The sequence below is a fragment of the Pogona vitticeps genome, chromosome 6 (genome assembly GCF_051106095.1).
Source record: "Pogona vitticeps strain Pit_001003342236 chromosome 6, PviZW2.1, whole genome shotgun sequence".
Taxonomy (NCBI): Eukaryota; Metazoa; Chordata; class Lepidosauria; order Squamata; family Agamidae; genus Pogona; species Pogona vitticeps.
The window spans coordinates 117,040,395-117,062,068 of record NC_135788.1 but is presented as its reverse complement, the minus strand read 5'-3'; the positions used below and the strand labels follow the sequence as shown (position 1 = coordinate 117,062,068).

Below are 21,674 nucleotides of genomic sequence, written 5' to 3'. Positions count from 1 at the left end.
CTTGTAAAGTAGATCACTGCAGCCTGCTGTTTGTGTTGGACGACATGTTCGGTTTACTGGAAAACACCCTTGAACACAACAATAACAACATGAGGAATGTGTATGACTTACTTGTTTGCATATGGTCTGTGTCACCGTGATCCTTTTTGGGGGGTCACAAACCTCTCCCCCAAGACACCCAATGGGAAAAGTTAGAACACAAAGAATGAATCTTGATTTCTTTACACTATAAAACAAATGCCCTCAGCCCCAGATCAACCATTAAGCAAAATAACCGCATGCTTAGGACATCAACAAAAGAAGGGGGCACCACAGAGTTTTTCTGTGCTGGATTTACCATAGACCGTGGTGCAAAAGGCACACCCTCCTTAAGAAACCATGTCCATACATCCCTCACTCTCAGCTCCCTCCCTCCCTCCCTCTCTCAAGACCCCAAAGAAAAACACCTTCCTACCTAAAGCAATTGAGTATGAACTGGTAAAAACTAAAAAGACTTGCCTAGTGAGAAGGTTCATGTTTTGAGTAAAGTGATCGATCATCATTATCATCGTTGTCATCATTGTTTGATGTTTTTATTTTATTTTGACTTCTGTATTTTGGGAGGCTAAGTGGTATAAGAATCAAAAAAGCTGCTGGTCTTTTAGACCCATGGCCTCTGCACTATAGGTGCAAGCCAAAGAAAGAACAGCCACTGTTAAAAACACCCCAAAAGGGGTTTTAAGCTCTTGTTAGAGCTTTTCCATTTACAGATTCTGACAAAATCGGTCTACGTTAATCAAAGCATGAAAGCACACAATTTGGCTGGAAGCTAGTAATTGGATTGTACGTATGATTTTGTACACAATATGTGACTCCTTTGTTGCCACACGCAATACAACTAAATTACTGTATTTTCATGCATATAATGAGCCCTTTATAGAATTGTTTCAAACCGTGGGACCCGCTGAGCATTGTAATCATAGGAGGCACGATATTCTTTTCAGTGCTTAGGACCTCTAAAGATCTTACTCGGGCCCTGAGTGACCCTTTATAATCCTGCTTAGCAAAACCAGTAAAACAGTACCCAGTAAATCAACACCAAGATGGCAAAGAAAAAGAGCAAAATAATTCCAACGTCCACTTAAAAGTTGAGAAGGAAAGTACAAAATTATCCCAGGATGGAGCCCATAATTAGACTCACTGTGTTTTTATTAAGATGTAAACAAGACTTCCAACTGTCTTTCTTTCTTTCTTTCTTTCTTTCTTTCTTTCTTTCTTTCTTTCTTTCTTTCTTTCTTTCTTTCTTTCTTTCTTTCTTTCTTTCTTTCTTATTCCCTACATATGGAATGGTAACTTATTATTTTTGGGAAATACAAGATAGTTTGACTCCCTAAAGGAAGCCACAGGATTGAGTTGGCAAGAACTGAGCAGGGCAGTTGTGAACAGGACCTTTCAGAGAGCGCTCATTCACAGGGTCGCCATCAGCCGAAGGTGTCTTGATGGCACATGACAATAACAATAACAACCCAGGATGGCTCTCCATTTTATAATTTGACCTCTGGTGGAAATACAGACAGGACTTCATCCTGATAGGGGAACTTAATTACTGAGGAAAATCCTAATTGATCTCCCCCCTCCTTCAGACCAGCCTCATTATCTGCATCTCCTAATTGTGCTAAGAGAACACAAACATTTGTTATCTCTCCAACAAAATTTTGTGGTGCAATGAACTCCCAAATCTGTCAATTAACTCAACTTTTTTCCTTCCCCTTAAGGACAAAGGTGTCTCCAAAGATCAGCGCATGTTCTCAGGTTAATGAGTATTCCATAATAATATTCTGTAAAGTAATGCCAAAGGGAGGAAAGGCCACCATGTAGTAATGTTTTATGTCAGTAAAGGTTACTAAATTTTGAGTCTTCCTGTTAGTTAGGGTGCTGTTTTATATTTCAGCTGTAGGGGAGAGTCACATCCAACCTCAAAAGCGTGTTCTTAGATCAATTTATGATTAAACTGTCAAAAAGAGGAAGCATTGCCTTTTTAAAATATTCACCCAGGTTTTGAGAAACTGACTGTTAAAAATTCATTCAGTTTTTCAGCTGGGAAACTTTTTCTCCCTCTGTGATGTACTTAAAGTTTAACTCCAACTTTTTAAAATATGATGCTATGAATTGTATTTTAATATTATAATGTATGTATGCATAAATACATAAATGTATGAACGTATTAATGTGTTTGTTTGCTTGCTTGATGCTTTTCTCCTGAAGGATCCAAGGTGGCTTACAGATTAAAAGAAACAAAGTTAAAAGCTAAATGATCAATTATTTTAAAAGGCATTACACAGAGATTATACTCAAACTCATAAATAAGAGCAAGATTGAAAGCCCAAGTAAAACAACAGAATAAAATAATCCCTTTTAAAATTCCCCTTGGTCAACCAGTCATTTAAAGGAAAGCCTGCCTGAAGAGAAAGGTCTTTGCCTACTTGTGGAAGGACAGCAAAGATGGGGCCTGCCTGGTCTCCAGTGGGAGGGAGTTCCAAAGTCTTGGAGCAGCCACAGAGAAGGCCCTCTCCAGTGTCCCCACCAAGAGTACATGTGAAGGTGATGGGACTACAAAAAAGGCCTTCCCTTATGATCTTAATACCCAAGTAGGACATAAAATCCTTGAGATAGTTTGTTTTTATTGTGTCTTCATTTTTATCTGTTTTTGATCATGTTGTGAAACGCCATAAATCCCAGTATCACGAGAAAAGCAGTACCATGAGAAAGTCTACTCTACTTTACTCTACTGGCCAGAATCCTGTTGGATAAAATTCTCTTGCATAAATTCATGTCTGCAGAAGCTAGATGACATTAAAACTTCAGAGTGGAAGGGATCCTATGTGAGGGACTTTGATGATCCATAAGGTCTCAGTTCTGCAGTTCTAAGATGGTGGTGATAATCATAATCTGGGCTGGTAAAATTTATTTTAAATGAATGGGGAGTTTCCTATCTCTCCATTTGAGGTTCCATGGCTTCCTGGCAGTCCCCTTTAGCCCTGGGGATGCTTTTGGGAGCCTCACAATTAGGAGCAAAATAGCCCTTAATAGCCAAAAATTGCCACCATTATTGGGACACGCAGTGGTGATCTGGGGGCCATCTTTAGTTATTAAAGACTTTCTTCCCTGCTCCCAAAGGCTTCCCCAAGACACAAGTGAGCCCTCAAGAGCCTCAGATGCTGAAGAGGAAGCAATAGGAAGCTCCCAATTCATTTATGTTAAACAAAGAGCCAGGGTGCAAAAATTCCTAACCTTGCTACAGAGATGGTAAGAGGCCCAGTTTGGCCATGTTCTGCCAAATACATAATTTTCAGAACACTTTATTTGCACCATCAATGAACAGGGTGTGTGTAGAGCTTGAGCAGAAATTCAACCATGAAAGCTTGCTATTTGTTTTATTCTTAGTGGTCCAGTAAAAGGCGAGGCCTTTGACAAAGTGCCCCATGATATTCTGATTAGCAGTGCACCATATTTCTTAGCTTGGCCAATATCCTCACAAGGATGTATTCCAGCTGGACTTCATAAAACATACCTAGAGTTGCTAATGTTCCAGTCACATTTCTTCTGGGTCTTTTGTCCTTGGTGTATAAGCCATGCAATGGAAATAGAGACAGGGAGAGATTTTTCTCTCTCTTTCAAACCATTCAAACGTTCAACCCAGGCTTACCCTGCAATATAGTATGTGGGCTTGCATTTCTTGATAATGTAGAGTGACAAGATGGCGGACACTTGGCTCAGTCATGCTGTGTGTGAGAAGGATCTTGGAATTGTTGTTGAATATGATCAAACAGTACAATATGGCTGCCAAAAAAAGCAAATGAGATTTTATGCTGCATTAACCGGAGTATAGTCTCCAGATCGCATGAGGTACTAATTCCCATCAGTTAAGCACTGCTTAGGCTTCAACCAGAATACTATGTCCAGTTCTGGACATCACACTTTAAAGAGGATGTCTACAAACTGCAGCAACTTCAGAGGAGGGCAACAAGGAGGATCAGGGGACTGGAAACCAAGCCTTATGAGGAAAGGCTGAAGGAACTGAGCATGTTTAGCCTTGAGAAAAGAAGGCTGAGGGGTGATAGGATAGCAATTTTTTAAATATCTGAAAGGGTGTCCTACAGAGGAGGGTGAGGATCTGTTCTCGATCATCCCAGAGTGCCCTCAATAATGGGCTCCAGTTACAGGAAGCCAGATTACGGCTGAATTATCAAGAAAAACCTCCTAACTGTAAGAGCACTACAAAAGTGGAATCAATTAGCTCAAGAAGTGGTGGGCGCTCCAAAACTGAAGGCAGTCAAAGAAAGCTAGACATCCATTTGTCCGATCTGCTTTGACTTGGATTCCTGCATTGAGCAGAGGGTTGGACTCAATGACCTTACATGCCCCTTCCAAATCAATGATTCTATGATTCTATGATTTTGAACATTCTCTTCCCTTCCCTCTCTCTCTCTCTCTCACACACACACACACACACACACACACACACATTTCAGAAAATACTGTTTCTGAGATGTAATAGCTATAAGTTAGAAGGAGTTAATACCAACCATGGTGGAGTGCCACCGTGTGTTCAAACTTGGACTTTCAATCCATATGGACAAGAGCCTTGAACCTCATGTTCTCCCTCAAGTTTTTTTTTCCTACTGCAAGGTTTACTTTGACCTATGGATGTAAATCTTCACATTTCACATATTCCGTGCAAGTAAAAGGGCCCACAAAATTACTCTTCTGGTCCATGAATGGATAAGAATTCTGCCCGTCATCCTGATAAGAATTTACACATTGGGTAGAACTGTTTTTGTTATTTTCTATTTTTGCATATTGCTTTGTTACTGCTGCTGCTTTCGTGCATGGGTTGATTAAGGATTAAAGCACGAGTGTGGTGTGTTTTTTTTGGGGGGGGTTGCATCTTTTCAAACAATCAGCTTGTCTCATTTGTGCTTCGCTCTTTAAATACCAAGGACTAGAGATCGGACGTGGTGGTGCTGGGGGTTAAACTGCAGAAGCCTGTGTGCTGCAAGGTCAGAAGACCAGCTGTCATAAGATCGAATCCACGCAATGGAGGAAGCTTCCATCATTTGTCTCAGTTCCTGCCAACCTAGCCGTTCGAAAGCATGGAAAGATGCGAGTTGATAAATAGGTACCACCTCAGTGGGAAGGTCATAGTGTTCCGTGTCTAGTCACGTGACCACGGAAACTGTCTTCGGACAAATGCTGGCTCTACGGCTTGGAGACGGGGATGAGCACCGTGCCCTAGAGAGGGACACGACTGGACTAACTGTCAAGGGGAACCTTTACCTTTACCTAGAGATGGGATATTTATATTCATATCCTGGGGGAGGGTACAAATATTAATATCAGCACCACAGGTACCTGTAAAAACCAGACCCTCCCCCGAGAACTGGTCCATCCGCTTACAACTCGCCATGTGGTGCCTGTGGTATCAATATTCGTATTTGTATTTGTATCCCTTGAGAAACAAATATCAATATCCATCTCTACCAAGGACTCTATTTTTCTGCAGGTCATAACCTTGGTGATCCAGCTGTGATTTTCTACTATTAAAGGTGTTGCACCCAGTCTGTAAGGCTCCCAAAGACTTTCCCGGGGCAAAAGTGAGCCTTAGGGAGCCTTGGTACCCGAAAGGGAGCATAGGAATCTTTCCGTGAGTTTCCATTACTCTACCCAGGCTATGCCAGTTTAACATTATGGAACTGAATTTCCCCCCCATTACCTGTCTCTTGTGTCTTCTTTTCTTGTGTTCTCCATGCTGGAGAAAAGTCAAATGGTGTCAGTGTTTTTCTTACACAAACTGATTGGGTGTCGTCTATTTGTTTTCACAGGAATAAGCTTTGGGAAAACCCTAACTGTGTAAACCAGCAATGAGGAACTTGTGGGTCCTTTACCTATGAACACAGTGAACAGCCTGAAGAAGTGAGATTTACTCACGAAAGCTTGCAATGTATATTATTCCTTTTCAGTGGTTCAATAAAGGTATCACTTTACTCTTGCATTTCTGCGATCCTGGACCACATGTCCTTTCCCTTATTGTTTTTTAAGGGTAGTTCAGCACAGGGGTTTGAGAGAGTTAACCCTTCCTTCCCAAACTAAGCTACCCATTTAAATTGCCTGTCTTTTTAGTGAAAAATGCAGTGGTGCCTCGCAAGACAAAAGTAATTCATTCTGTGAGTAGCGCTGTCTGGCGAAATTTTCGTCTTGCGAAAACCGGTTCCCCATAGGAATGCATTGCAATGCATTCCTATGGGAACCTCGCAAGACGAATGAATTATTTTCATCTTGCGAGGCATCGGTCTTGCAAAAAAAAAAAAATCATCTTGAGAAGCACGGCCATAGGAGAAGCTGTCTTGCGAGGCACCACAGTGATCGCAAAAACCATTCGTCTTGCGAGTTTTTCATCCCGCGAGGCGTTTGTCTTGCGAGGCACGACTGTACCTTCCTCCCATTACAGACATCATTGCTTTTATGAGGAGCATTGTTAACAACATGAAAACGGCTAGTGCATTTCCTCCTTTTCATATGTAATTGTAGCTGCCCATTTCTTGCATTTTGTGGTCATTGCTGCCACCTCGTGGCTTCTATGTTGATTAGCTTTTTTTCAAAGGCAACAAGAGATTTCTTGTAAGATATAATCAGGAATGTTTGTCAAAGCGGAGATATGTAATATTGCACTAACCACGCTAGGAAACTAATGGATTTTTCATGCCCCTGTTGACTAGAAGGAAACTTCTTGCCTGTAGGATCACCATAACATTCACATGCCCCTTTCCTAAGTTTCATCAACAAACCTGTAGATTGGAGAGGAGGTAGTGAGGACTAGTGATGAACCAAGGTAGACCCTTTTGATGTCACCAAGAACAGGAAAGGATTAATGTTAGGAGATATGCAGAACTTCATCTGGTCCAGCTGATGGTGAAGGATGGGGAAGATTTGGATCAATGGGCCCAGAATCTCAGCAAAACCCAAATAACCAGATAATGTAGCAACCTAGACTTGGGAGAATCCAGTTTTGGTGGTAAAATAAATCATGGTGCTTGCTAGAAAATAGATGGGAACCCAGATTTTAAACCCAATTGCTACAGATGGTCCTTTGTGTTCAGAAAGTGCCAGTGATGTATCCTTTATGCATCTGATGGTTCAAAAGTGGCAAATCATCAACCGCTTTCCACAGTCTCCCCCAGCTCATTACCCACATGGCAGATGTCAAAGAAGGAGTATGACTTTATAAATGTTCAGCATGTGCACTAATTACATGCTATTGACCTTCTCTCAGTATCCTTGGCTTCTGAATTCCAAAGCTTGATGAGTTTGCTTCCGTTTTCCATCCTCTGAGTAGCAGAGCAAAAGGGAAAAGAGCTTATGCATCAGAAAGTGGTGACTGTCCCACCAATAGAGTTGTGACTTTCAGAGCCTGCAGCCTCGGTATGGTCCAGCCTCCCTTACCCTTCTGCACAGAGCCACAAAACACCCCCAACACTTCTGCTCCCATGCAGAGGGAACCTGTTTCACCGCTGTCCATCTCCTCACCTTCTTCTCTCTCCCATGTACTGGAGGAGGTGCCCTGCCACCATCTCACAGTATAGCTGGCACAAGCCTCACCTTCCTCGGACAGCTGTGCCATGACATGAGTGCATGGCCAGTTCACAACCGACTGGGTGATACATCCTCTGCTAACTCAGGCCTCTGCTAACTCTGCTAACTCAGCTTGCAGATGACAATCTAGCAGAGCAGCCCATCCACCAGGAAGTGCTTCCAGGGGTGTACAATACTCTTTGGCCCACAGGTAGCTCCCACATTCCCCACACTCTTAATGTATATTCAGCTCTTCAAAAAAACCTCATTTATGAATATATGGGAAATTGTTCTTCTGGCAGGAAACCTATGCCTTGAGTTTGCAACACCTGAACAAGCCTGTTAAGGACATGATCCTTAGGATGCCATTAATTCATAGCGTCCCTGTAACTCAGAAGCAACTTGAGATTTTATAACAAAAACATTTGACACCACAAATGATTTGGATTTTATTTTGAGTTGAGATTCAGATTTTTAAAGTTTTCCACTGTTACTGAGATATAACAGGGATCTAAATGGCTTATTCCAAAGTTAGTGCTTAACATCCATACAACAACATCCGTACACTTGTCTGTCCTACCCTTGCTGAGTCTTCCAAACGGTGATACATTTTCTGAACGTGTCTTTCAAGGAACTTTGGAACTGTTCATTTCTCAAGCAGTATATGAATGGATTCAACAAAGGTGACACAACAGTGTTAAAAACAGCCACTACCTTGCTATAGTCTACCTCACTGGGTTTGTTCAGTCGTAAATACAGAACAATACAACTACCGTAAGTAATGGAAATCACAGTGATGTGGGAAGCACACGTTGAGAATGCCTTCTGTCTCCCTGTGGCCGATGGTATGCCCAAAATAGTGGAAATAATTTTGGCATAAGATATGACATGTATAGCCAAAGTCCCTAGGAAAAGAATCATAGCAGTGAGAAAGTAAGTGTATTCCAGTAAAGTTGTGTCCGCACAGGCAAGTCTGATCAGTGGCCCATTGTCACAGAAAAAATGGTTGATGGTGCTTGGGCCACAAAAGGGCATTCGAAATAATCCAACTGCTGGGCCCATAAATAACAGTGTACCCCCTCCCCAGCAGCATAACACCAGTAAGGAGCAAATCCACTCCGTCATGATGCTTGAGTAGTGCAGGGGGTTGCAGATGGCTACACATCTGTCAACAGACATGATCGCCAGGAGGAAGAACTCTGTGCTTCCGAGGGCAAAGTACACAAAAATTTGCACAAAGCACCCGTATACAGAGATAGCCTTGTGCCCCGTAGCGATGTTGAACAAGGCTTTGGGAATCATGACAGAGGTGAATCCAATCTCCAAGACTGCAAAGTGTCGAAGAAAGAAATACATTGGGGAACGGAGCTGCTGATTCACAATTGTGAGAACAATAATAAGTGTGTTTCCCAAAACTGTCGAAAGATATGCAATAAACAGAACAATGAAAAGTAAGATTTCAAGCTGCTGATTGTCAGTGAAGCCCACAAGGGTGAACTCACTCACCCGGCTGTTGTTCTCCATGCGTCCGTGCACTTAAAACCTAAATGAAGAGAAATTGACTGTTATGATTCCATTTTGATAGTGCTGCATTCATTGGCTTTTCCATTTCCGTGGCTAAATCAATTTGGCCATCGCTAATACACCAATGTGAATTTGGAAGAATGTTTTCTGGATGATCACATAGGGGACACCTCCAGTTTTCACATCTTTGATTTCAACAATCCTGCTCAAGAGCATTCACTCCGGGGGGGGGGGGGGTTGGTTCTGTTTGTCGGGAAATTAATATGAAAATTTCCATAAGCGCACAAGTAGACTAGCTTTGTTAAGAAAATGACATGTGACTAGCCAGAGGAAGGAAAGAGAAGACTCTTTCTAGAAAGGAAAGACATTCTAGAGAAGGGGGCAAGCCTTCCTTCATCTCTTACTCAAGTTGCATGTAATAAAATATTTTTTTCAACTTTATTATATTTTATTGTAGTTTCTGTATATCATTTTGCACAGAAAGCTGCTGAATTCTGTACAGCCTAATGTCCTTTCTGGTGCACCCTGTGTAAAAAAAAAGATTCTACAGAAATTGTAACAGATCCAGGGCAATATGACACTTCTTCCAGAAAAAATGGCCATAAATCACCCAGAAAATTTTTTAAAAGATTTCCTAAGAGACATTTCAGGGTTAATTTTTAAAAGGCACAGAAAAACATCACTACAAAGAGAAAAAAGTGGTGGTTTTTTTTTTCCTCGACTCATCTCCAACAGTGAGAGGCTCTATGGTTCACAGACACCAGCATCCGAACCAGGAATACAAGCTGCAATCCATTAACCATGACAATTTGCTTTGGTTTACACTATTATACTTAATAGATGGCATAAATCTACAATGGGATTCTGGCCAGACGGATTCAGATGAATGTTCCCTCTTGAACATGTTCGTTTTGATGTGTGTTCTGTAGGAAACATCACAATCAGCCTGTCATCAAAGACTACCAACTATGACTCTTCCATGGTAGGTCCCAAATACGTCTTAGACCCTAACCGGCCAAAATAAGACATCCAAACCCACTCTTTCTGGCTGGATTCCAGAGAGAGTTTAACTCAAAAGTCAACTCTGAACAAAATACTCACCACCTGTTATCCATAGAAATATAGTCTTCAGCCAAATTGTCGTTGACCCTCACCTTCTATTTCAAACCAACAAACGTACTTCCAGGAAACCTGTACACCTTTGTTTCTCATGCTTGTCTTTGTTCCCTTATTTCATGCACTATCAACCTCTGCAAAATTATTGCAACTGTTTGCCTCTCCTTATACCAGGAGGAACATGACAGCCGCTTCCAACATAGGCAATAGTCCCTGTGGATGTCCCTAAACATATAATACAAATGATAATTGCTTTCTGCTTGTTAGTGGGCACTGGAGACCGAAACTGTATAACTAAGGGGCAGGTTGTTGTTGTTTAATTGTTTAGTCATGTCCCACTCTTCGTGACCCCATGGACCAGAGCACCCCAGGCCCTCCTGTCTTCCACTGCCTCCCAGAGTTGGGTCAAATTGGGAGGAGCAGGTAACTAAGTGCAAAAGGCTCATAATGCAGATTAGGTGGGGTATTATTGTAGATGTGGTTGTATCTGTCAGTTTGCTGTTTCAGAATCCAAATAAAACTGAAATTTATTCGTTTCTCTCCCTAGCCTTTAAGTTCCTCTGTGTATTGCAATATCAGGATATACTATGAATGTTCTCATGAATATTCACTGATTATTTAATATCTGCATTTAACGCCCAACAGAGATTGAATATCTGCATTTCACACCCGATATCTAGATCAGTGTCTAGTAGTGAATTGGTTGAGGATAAATAAACTGAAACTTAATCCAGACAAGACAGAGGTGCTCCTGGTCAGATGAATGGCAAATCAAGGAACAGAGTCGCTGCCTGTGATGGATGGGGTTGCACCTTCCCTGTGAGCACTTCCCACTTAGGGACAATGATAACTACCACGTTCTGTAGTTAAACAACAGGATTGTACTGAGTGTTGGCTATGCTCTGGGTAATTCAGTGGCACCCGTATCATTCAACCCCTAGTTTCTAAAGCACACCTAAAACTGACGGGATAGCTTACAGAGTATGTGAATCCTTGGTGTTCCCAAACCAATAGTTGGTGATTCTGAAGTGGGGCAGACGTGGGCAGTAAATTTACACTGTAAAAGGTAAAGGTAAAGGTTCCCCTTGACAATTTTTGTCCACTCATGTTCGACTCTAGGGGGCGGTGCTCATCCCCATTTCCAAGCCATAGAGCCAGCGTTTTGTCCAAAGACAATCTTCCGTGGTCACATGGCCAGTGCGACTTAGACACAGAATGCCGTTACCTTCCCATCGAGGTGGTCCCTATTTATCTACTTGTATTTGCATGCTTTTGAACCGCTAGGTTGGCGGGAGCTGGGACAAGCGACGGGTGCTCACTCCGTTGCATGGATTCGATCTTACGACTGCTTGGTCTTCTGACCCTGCAGCACACAAAGGCTTCTGCGGTTTAGCCCGCAGTGCCACCACGCCCCTAAATTTACACTGATATTAATCTAAATTAGAGATGGGGGTATTTGTATATGAATATGAATAATCCCATGCAGCTGGATTTAACAAGCGTCCGGCCCTTAGGGCTAGATGGTCCACTCACACATCCTGCTGTTCCTCCTTCCAATCACGCTTGAAGTGCTGCTCTCTTCCTACTCGGCTGGCCACTCGGCAGCCATGCAGGGAGTCTCGTCATCCCTCCCCCTGCCTGGAGTGGCCAGCTGAGCAGGAAGAGAGGGGCACTCCGGGCGTGATTGGAAGGATAAGTGGGACCAGCGCCACAGCAGGACCCACATTAAGTACAGCTGCATGGGGATATTCGTATCTGTATACAAATACAAACATCCCCATCTCTAATCTAAATTTTACAGTAGCTATCCAAGATGCTGAACCTTATTCATTCATTCATTCATTCATTCATTCATTCCACAGTATGAACATTCTCTCGGCGGTTCACAATTTGCAATAAAATTGTATAACAAAAACCAGAATGTACAAGAAATACAATGAGACTGCAATGCTCATTTTAATTTCTTAGAACATGTACTACTCCTTTTTATTATTATTCGGAGAAGAGAGGGCAGTTTCCATCTCAGCCTGAAGCTGCTTGACATCCATTCTTTTTCTTGTCTGTAGAAAAATTAAGCAGGTGCTCCTGTCCGGCCCGCCGGTCGTCACTTGTTCAAGCCCAAGACAGACTGGATTTCTCTCATTGAACAAGTTGAACATCAAAACCATTTATAGCTTTTTGTCTAAAGTTGATCAGTTGCTTATCTTTAACATACCGCAAAAAAAAACCTCTTTAGTATTTGTGAAGATTAACAAGTTTAAAATAAAAACGATCATAACATCGCTGTTTCATTTTATTTTTAAGTAAAGTTGGTTCGGCCCCCAAAAACAATTCAGATTTTTCATGTGGCCCCCCTATAGAAATTAATTGCCCACCCCTGCCTTATGATCTAAGGGATGAGGCCAACTACAGACTGAAGCTTCAAAAATTTTCTCTTCACCCAGGAAGATGTTTTCAGTCATTTTCAAGGAGGATTTGCACATGTTGCCCTATGGATTTTTTTTTCCTTGCACAAATTGGTCTATTGGTCCAAGGGCTTGTAGCGGATGGAATCAACAGATGGCCTTCTTGCCTGTTGTATCTATGAGTTAGTTTTGGCCCGAGTCAGTTTCTATTTGTGGCCGAAAACTCCACTCAATGAACTCGCTTGTTCTCATGCTTCAGGTGAGGAAACTGAGGGTTGGTGTGTCTGACATGTTGAGATAGGCTCTCTCATGGAGGAGGACTCAGCAAGATTTCTTTGGTTTTCATTGCCTTTCTTTCAATGGGCTGTAAATTCTGTCTGTTCAATTGAGTTATAAAGGCACAGAAGTAGATCATTTTTTGGTGAATGCCTGGCTGGATATGAAATGGACCGTTGAAAAAAAAAGTCTGTAAATAAGCAGGTTGTGTACGTTTTTGTTTCTGTGAATAAATGGAAGGATATAGAGGAGTCTCTGTATCTTTCTGTATCCAAGCGAAGACACAGATTATGTATGACTTAACCAGCTGCCCATGATGCTTCCTGAAAAATCCAGTACTTTGTGCTTATAACTAGACTGGAAAAGTTTATCAAGCTGCTTCTGGTACTTCTGAGTAAAGAAACAGAGGTATCAATAATGGGCTCCAGTTACAGGAAGCCAGATTACGGCTGAATATCAGGAAAAACCTCCTAAGTGTTAGAGCAGTACAGCAGTGGAATCAATTAGCTCAAGAAGTGGTGAGCACTCCAGCAGAACTTCAACAAAAAAGGAGAAAGTTTGAAACTCAACAAAACTTGCCTCCCAGCACTGAAAAATACAGCGTGTAAAAGGTCAACAAACTCTACCCAGCCACAAGGGCCGGTGATCACTACATACAAAAGACCAGCTAACAGCACCCATCAATCACAGTGACAGATAATCTCTCATCTTCATCACAACAATACACCCACAACAAAAACACACTGATCACCATAATCACCCATCTCCTGAAAAGGACAAAAGCTGATCTCACAGCCATAAATATTCAACTCCCAAACAAACTGCACCAGAGCACAGAGTGCTGTCCTCTGAAGATGCTGGCCACAGAGACTGGCAAAACGTTGGGAAGAACAACCTTCAGAACACGGCCAAAGAGCCCGAAAAACCCACAACAACCATTAAATCCCGGCCGTGAAAGCCTTCACGAATACAACGCTAGACATCTGTCAAATCTGCTTTGACTTGGATTCCTGCCTTGAGCAGCGGATTGGACTCAGTGACCTTATAAGCCCCTTCCAAATCAATGATTCTATAATTCTATGATTTTGAAGCATTCTCTTTCCTTCCTTCCCTCCCTCCATCTGACACACACAGACACACAGACACACAGACACACACACCAGAAAATACTGTTTCTGAGAAGTAATAGCTATAAATTAGAAGGAGTTCATACCAGCCATGGCGGAGTGCCACCGTGTGTTCAAACTTGGACTTTCAATCCATATGGCACAAGAGCCTTGAAACTCAACTGTGTTCTCTCTCATGTTTTTTTTTTTTTTCCTACTGCAAGCTTTACTTTGACCTAGGGATGTAAACTCCTTCATGGATTGCTGCCTTGTCGTGGCGAAGGGGCTTGAGTAACTCAGAGAAGCTATGGGCTATGCCGTGCAGGGACACCCAAGACGGACAGGACATAGTGGAGAGTTCTGACTAAACGCAATCCACCTGGAGTAGGAAATGGCAAGCCACTCCAGTATCTTTGCCAAGAACGCCCCATGATCAGAAGCAAAAGGCTAAAAGATATGACGCTGGAAGATGGGCCCCTCAGGTCGGAAGGCGTCCAACATGCTACTGAGGAAGAGTGGAGGACAAGTACAAGTAGCTCCAGAGCTAATGAAGTGGGTGGGCCAAAGCCGAAAGGATGCCCAGCTGCGGACATGCCTGGAAGTGAAAAGAAAGTCCGATGCTGCAAAGAAAAATACTGCATAGGAACCTGGAATGTAAGATCTATGAACGTTGGGAAGCTGGAGGTGGTCAAACAGGAGATGGCAAGAATAAACATCGACATCCTGGGCGTCAGTGAACTAAAATGGACAGGAATGGGCGAATTCAGCTCAGATGATTATCATATCTACTATTGTGGGCAAGAATCCCGTAGAAGGAATGGAGTAGCCCTCATAGTCAACAAAAGAGTGGGAAAAGCTGTAATGGGATACAATCTCAAAAATGATAGAATGATGTCAATACGAATCCAAGGCAGACCATTCAACATCACAATAATCCAAGTTTATGCACCAACCAGCATTGCTGAGGAGACTGAAATTGAACAATTCTATGAAGATTTACAACACCTTCTAGAACTGACACCAAAGAAAGATGTTCTTCTCATTCTAGGGGACTGGAATGCTAAAGTAGGGAGCCAAGAGATAAAAGGAACAACAGGGAAGTTTGGCCTTGGAGTTCAGAACGAAGCAGGACAAAGGCTAATAGAGTTTTGTCAAGAGAATAAGCTGGTCATCACAAACACTCTTTTCCAACAACACAAGAGGCGACTCTATACATGGAAGTCACCAGATGGGCAATATCGAAATCAGATTGATTATATTCTCTGCAGCCAAAGATGGAGAAGCTCTATACAGTCAGCAAAAACAAGACCTGGAGCTGACTGCGGTTCTGATCATCAGCTACTCATAGCAAAATTCAAGCTTAGACTGAAGAGATTAGGAAAAACCACTGGGCCACTCAGGTATAATCTAAACCAAATCCCTTATGAATACACAGTGGAAGTAAAGAACAGATTTAAGGAACTAGATTTGGTGGACAGAGTGCCTGAAGAACTTTGGATAGAGGCTCGTAACATTGTCCAGGAGGCAGCAACGAAAACCATCCCAAAGAAAAGGAAATGCAAGAAAGCAAAGTGGCTGTCCAACGAGGCCTTAGAAATAGCAGAGAGGAGAAGGGAAGCAAAATGCAAGGGAGATAGGGAAAGCTACAGAAACTTGAATGCAGACTTCCAAAGAATAGCAAGGAGAGACAAGAGGGCCTTCTTAAATGAACAATGCAAAGAAATAGAGGAAGATAACAGAAAAGGAAAGACCAGAGATCTGTTCAGGAAAATTGGACATATTAGAGGAACATTTTGCGCAAAGATGAACATGATAAAAGACAAAAATGGAAGGGACCTAACAGAAGCAGAAGACATCAAGAAGAGGTGGCAAGAATACACAGAGGAATTATATCAGAAAGATTTGGATATCCCGGACAACCCAGACAATGTAGTTGCTGACCTTGAGCCAGACATCCTGGAGAGCGAAGTCAAGTGGGCCTTAGAAAGCCTGGCTAACAACAAGGCCAGTGGAGGTGATGGCATTCCAGTTGAACTATTTAAAATCTTGAAAGATGATGCTGTTAAGGTGTTACTTTCAATATGCCAGCAAGTTTGGAAAACTCAACAGTGGCCAGAGGATTGGAAAAGATCAGTCTACATCCCAATCCCAAAGAAAGGCAGTGCCAAAGAATGCTCCAACTACCGTACAATTGCACTCATTTCGCACGCTAGCAAGGTTATGCTCAAAATCCTACAAGGTAGGCTTCAGCAGTATGTGGACCGAGAACTCCCAGAAGTACAAGCTGGATTCCGAAGAGGCAGAGGAACTCGAGACCAAATTGCTAACTTGCGCTGGATTATGGAGAAAGCCAGAGAGTTCCAGAAAAATATCTACTTCTGCTTCATCGACTATGCGAAAGCCTTTGACTGTGTGGACCACAGCAAACTATGGCAAGTTCTTAAAGAAATGGGAGTGCCTGACCACTTTATCTATCTCCTGAGAAACCTATATGTGGGACAGGAAGCAACAGTTAGAACTGGTCATGGAACAACTGAGTGGTTCAAAATTGGGAAAGGAGTACGGCAAGGCTGTATATTGTCCCCCAGCTTATTTAACTTATATGCAGAATACATCATGCGGAAGGCTGGACTGGAAGAAACCCAAGCCGGAATTAAGATTGCCGGAAGAAATATCAACAACCTCCGATATGCAGATGATACCACTCTGATGGCAGAAAGTGAGGAGGAATTAAAGAACCTTGTAATGAGGGTGAAAGAGGAGAGTGCAAAAAACGGTCTGAAACTCAACATCAAAAAAACTAAGATCATGGCCACTGGTCCCATCACCTCCTGGGAAATAGAAGGGGAAGATATGGAGGCAGTGTCAAATTTTATCTTCCTGGGCTCCATGATCACTGCAGATGGAGACAGCAGCCCTGAAATTAAAAGGCGCCTTCTTCTTGGGAGGAAAGCGATGACAAATCTTGACAGCATCTTGAAAAGCAGAGACATCACCTTGCCAACAAAAGTCCGAATAGTCAAAGCTATGGTTTTTCCTGTCGTGATGTATGGAAGTGAGAGCTGGACCATAAAGAAAGCAGACCGCCAAAGAATTGATGCCTTTGAATTGTGGTGCTGGAGGAGACTCTTGAGAATCCCCTGGACTGCAAGGAGAACAAACCTATCAGTTCTAAAGGAAATCAACCCTGAATGCTCACTTGAAGGACAGATCCTGAAGCTGAGGCTCCAGTATTTTGGCCATCTCATGAGAAGAAAAGAGTCCTTGGAAAAAACCTTGATGTTAGGAAGGTGTGATGGCAAGAGGAGAAGGGGACGACCGAGGATGAGATGGCTGGACAGTGTCTGCGATGCAACCAACATGAACCTGACACAACTCCGGGAGGCAGTAGAAGACAGGAGGGCCTGGCGTGCTCTGGTCCATGGGGTCACGAAGAGTCGGACACGACTAAACGACTAAACACACACACAGGGATGTAAATCTTCACATTCCACATGCTTGGTGCAAGTAAAAGGGCCAACCCTCCTGGCCCATGAGTGGATAAGAATTCTGTGCCCATCATCCTGATAAGAATGTACACATTGGGTAGAATCGTTTTTTGTTATTTTCTATTTTTGCATATTGCTTTATTGCTTTGTTACTGCTGCTGCTTTCGTGCATGAGTTGATTAAGGATTAAAGCATGAGTGTTTTTTTGGGGGGGTCGCGTCTTTTCAAACAATCAGCTGGTCGCATTTGTGCTTTGCTCTTTAATTACCAAGGACTAGAGATGGGAGTTGATGGCACTGCGGGTTAAACCGCAGAGGCCTCTGTGCTGCAAGGTCAGAAGACGAGCAGTAGTAAGATCGAATCCACGCGACGGAGTGAGCTCCCATCGCTTGTCCCAGCTCCTGCCAACCTAGCCGTTCAAAAGCATGTAAAAATGCAAGTAGATAAATAGGGACCACCACGGTGTGAAGGTATATAGCCGTGCTGGCCACGTGACCATGGAAACTGTCTACGGACAAATGCTGGCTCTATGGCTTGGAGACAGGGATAAGCACCGTGCCCTAGAGTGGGACACGACTGGACCAAGTGTCAAGGTGAATCTTTACCTTTACCTAGAGATGGAATATTCGTATTCATATCCCAGGGGGTACGAATATCAGCACCACGGGTACCCATAGAAACCAGACCCTCCCCCGAGAACTGGTCCCATCCACTTAAAATTCTCCATGTGGCACCTGTGGTGTCAATATTCGTATTTGTATTTGTATCCCTTGAGAAACGAATATCAATATCTCATCTCTACCAAGGACTCTATTTTTTCTGCAGGTCATAGCCTTGGTGATCCAGCTGTGGTTTTCTACTATTAAAGGTGTTGCACTCACTCTGTAAGGCTCCCAAAGGCTTCCCCAGGGCAAAGGCAAGGCTTAGGGAGCCTTGGTACCTAAAAGGGAGCATAGGAATCTTTCCATGAGTTTCCAGTACCCTACCTAGGTTGTGCCAGTTTAACATTATGGAACTGGATTTTCCCCCACTACTTGTGTCTTCTTTTCGACTATGTCTAGATGGGCAGCATATAAATGCAATAAATAAACAAAATAAATAAATAATTCTTTTCTTGTGTTCTCCATGCAGGAGAAAAGTCAAATGGTGTCAATGTTTTCCTTACACAAACTGGTTGAGTGTCGTGTATTTGTTTTCACGGGAATAAGCTTTGGGAAAACCATAACTGTGTAAACCAGCAATGAGGAACGTGTGGGTCCTTTACCTATGAACACAGTGAGCAGCCTAAAGAAGTGAGATTTACTCAAGAAAGCTTGCAATTTCTATTATTCCTCTTTAGTGTTTCAATAAAGGTATCTCTTTACTCTTGCATTTCTGTGATCCTGAACCACATGTCCTTTCCCTTATTGGTTTTTATGGGTAATTCAGCACAGGTGTTTAAGAGAGTTAACCCTTCCTTCCCCAACTATGTGACCCATTTAAATTGCTTGTCTTTTTACTGAAAAATACCTTCCTCCCATTAGAGCCATCATTGCTTTTATAAGGAACCGTGTTAACAACATGAAAACTGCTAATGAATTTCCTCTTTTTCATATGTAATTTCAGCTGCCCATTTCTTGCATTTTGTGGTCATTGCTGCCACCTCATGGCTTCTATGTTGATTAGCTTTTTTTCAAAGGCAACAAGAGATTTCTTGTAAAATATAATCAGTGACATTTGTCAAAGCAGAGATACAAGCGATGGGAGCTCACTCCGTCACGTGGATTCGATCTTATGACTGCTGGTTTAACCCACAGCGCCACCACATCCCAAACAAGCAAGACATTAACGCCGCACGAAAAGCCTGAGGGATGTTGCCTCTGTTGGGCTCCCATCCAAGTGACAAAGCTCAGTGGCACCTTTGCTGCCTCTCATCCCCAGACCTACCTCAGACAGATGGGGAAAGGTATCCCCCTCGCACTCGCTGGCGTGTTGTAAGTGAGAGGAAACTGTGCTGCCCACTCAAGGTACTCCAGAAAGGTGAAGTGGACAGTTCGACAGGCTTAATCTAACACCTTCTTGAACAGTGTCAGGTTCCCCAATACCTACAACGCACATTGTAGGAGAGCAATGCTAAGTTAAAATGTCTACATGGTCAAAGAGAAGGAAAGACCATGGGGGGGGGTGACTGTCCCACCAATAGAGTTGTGACTTTCAGAGCCTGCAGCCTCTGTATGGTCCAGCCTCCCTTACCCTTCTGCACAGAGCCACAACACACGCCCAACACTTCTGCTTCCATGCAGAGGGAACCTGCTTCACTGCTGTCCATTTCCTCACCTTCTCTCTCCCATGTACTGGAAGAGGTGCCTTGCCACCCTCCCGCAGTACAGATGGCACAAGCATCACCTTCCACGGACATCTGTGCCATCGCATGAGTGCATGGCCAGTTCACAACAAAACAAAAACATTCGACACCACAACAGATTTGGATTTTATTTTGGGTTGGCATTTTTTAGAGATGAGATTCAGATCTTTAAAGGTTTTCCATTCTTACTGAGATACAACAGGGATCCAAAGGGCTCGTTCCAAAGTTAGTGCTTAACATTCATGTTTGTACTGTTGTCCGTCCTACCCTCATGGAGTCTTCCAAACCATGATACATTGTCTGCAGGTGTTTTTCAAGGAACTTTGGAACTGTTCATTTCTCAGGCAGTATATGAATGGATTCAACAAAGGTGACACAACAGTGTTAAAAACAGCCACTGCCTTGCTATAGTCTACCTCACTGCGTTTGTTCAGTCGTAAATACAGAACAATACAACTACCATATGTGAATGAAATCACAGTGATGTGGGAAGCACACGTTGAGAATGCCTTCTGTCTCCCTGTGGCCGACGGTATGCCCAAAATAGTGGAAATAATTTTGGCATAAGATATGACATGTATAGCCAAAGTCCCTAGGAGAATAGTCATAGCAGTGAGAAAGTAACTGTATTCCAGCAAAGTTGTGTCCGCACAGGCAAGTCTGATCAGTGGTCTGTTGTCACAGAAAAAATGGTTGATGGTGCTTGGGCCACAAAAGGGCATTCGAAATAATCCAACTGCTGGGCCCATAAATAACAGTGTCCCCCCTCCCCAGCAGCATAACACCAGTAAGGAGCAAATCCACTCCGTCATGATGCTTGAGTAGTGCAGGGGGTTGCAGATGGCTACACATCTGTCAACGGACATGATCGCCAGGAGGAAGAACTCTGTGCTTCCGAGGGCAAAGTACACAAAAATTTGCACAAAGCACCCGTATACAGAGATAGCCTTGTGCCCCATAGCGATGTTGAACAAGGCTTTGGGAATCATGACAGTGGTAAATCCAATCTCCAAGACTGCAAAGTGTCGAAGAAAGAAATACATTGGGGAACGGAGCTGCTGATTCACAATTGTGAGAACAATAATAAGTGTGTTTCCCAAAACCGTCGAAAGATATGCAATAAACAGGACAACAAAAAGTAAGATTTCAAGCTGCTGATTGTCAGTGAAACCCACAAGGGTGAACTCACTCACCCAGCTGTTGTTCTCCATTCGTCCGTGCACTTAAAACCTAAATGAAGAGAAATTGACTGTTATGATTCCAATTTGATAGTGCTGCGTTCGTTGGCTTTTCCATTTCCGTGGCTAAATTAATTTGGCCATCGCTAATACACCAATGTGAATTTGGAAGAATGTTTTCTGGATGATCACATAGGGGACACCTCCAGTTTTCACATCTTTGATTTCAACAATCCTGCTCAAGAGCATTCACTCTGGGGTTTTTTTTTCTGTTTGTAGGGAAATTAATATGAAAATTTCCATAAGCGCACAAGTAGGCTAGCTTTGTTAAGAAAATGACATGTGACTAGCCAGAGGAAGGAAAGAGAAGACTCTTTCTAGAAAGGAAAGACATTCTAGAGAAGGGGGCATGCCTTCCTTCATCTCTCACTCAAGTTGCATGTAATAAAATATTTTTTCCAACTTTATTATATTTTATTGTAGTTTCTGTATATCATTTTGCACAGAAAGCTGCTGAATTCTGTACAGCCTAATGTCCTTTCTGGTGCACCCTGTGTAAAAAAAAGATTCTACAGAAATTGTAACAGATCCAGGGCAATATGACACTTCTTCCAGAAAAAATGGCCATA

The 21,674-nt window shown here is 42.8% G+C and overlaps 2 protein-coding genes across 2 annotated transcripts; both read right to left on the bottom strand.

Annotated features, from left to right (window-relative positions):
• Positions 1-569: 569 nt before the first annotated feature.
• On the bottom strand, positions 570-9,132 carry LOC144583743 (olfactory receptor 6E1-like). Its single transcript, XM_078378311.1, has one exon. The coding sequence runs from the start codon at positions 9,130-9,132 to the stop codon at positions 8,185-8,187; it is 948 nt and encodes a 315-aa protein (XP_078234437.1). The 3' UTR covers positions 570-8,184.
• An 11,004-nt stretch (positions 9,133-20,136) lies between these two features.
• On the bottom strand, positions 20,137-21,078 carry LOC140708315 (olfactory receptor 6E1-like). The gene has a single exon (XM_073003718.2). It carries the CDS (start codon positions 21,076-21,078, stop codon positions 20,137-20,139), a length of 942 nt encoding a protein of 313 aa, XP_072859819.2.
• Positions 21,079-21,674: the final 596 nt, after the last annotated feature.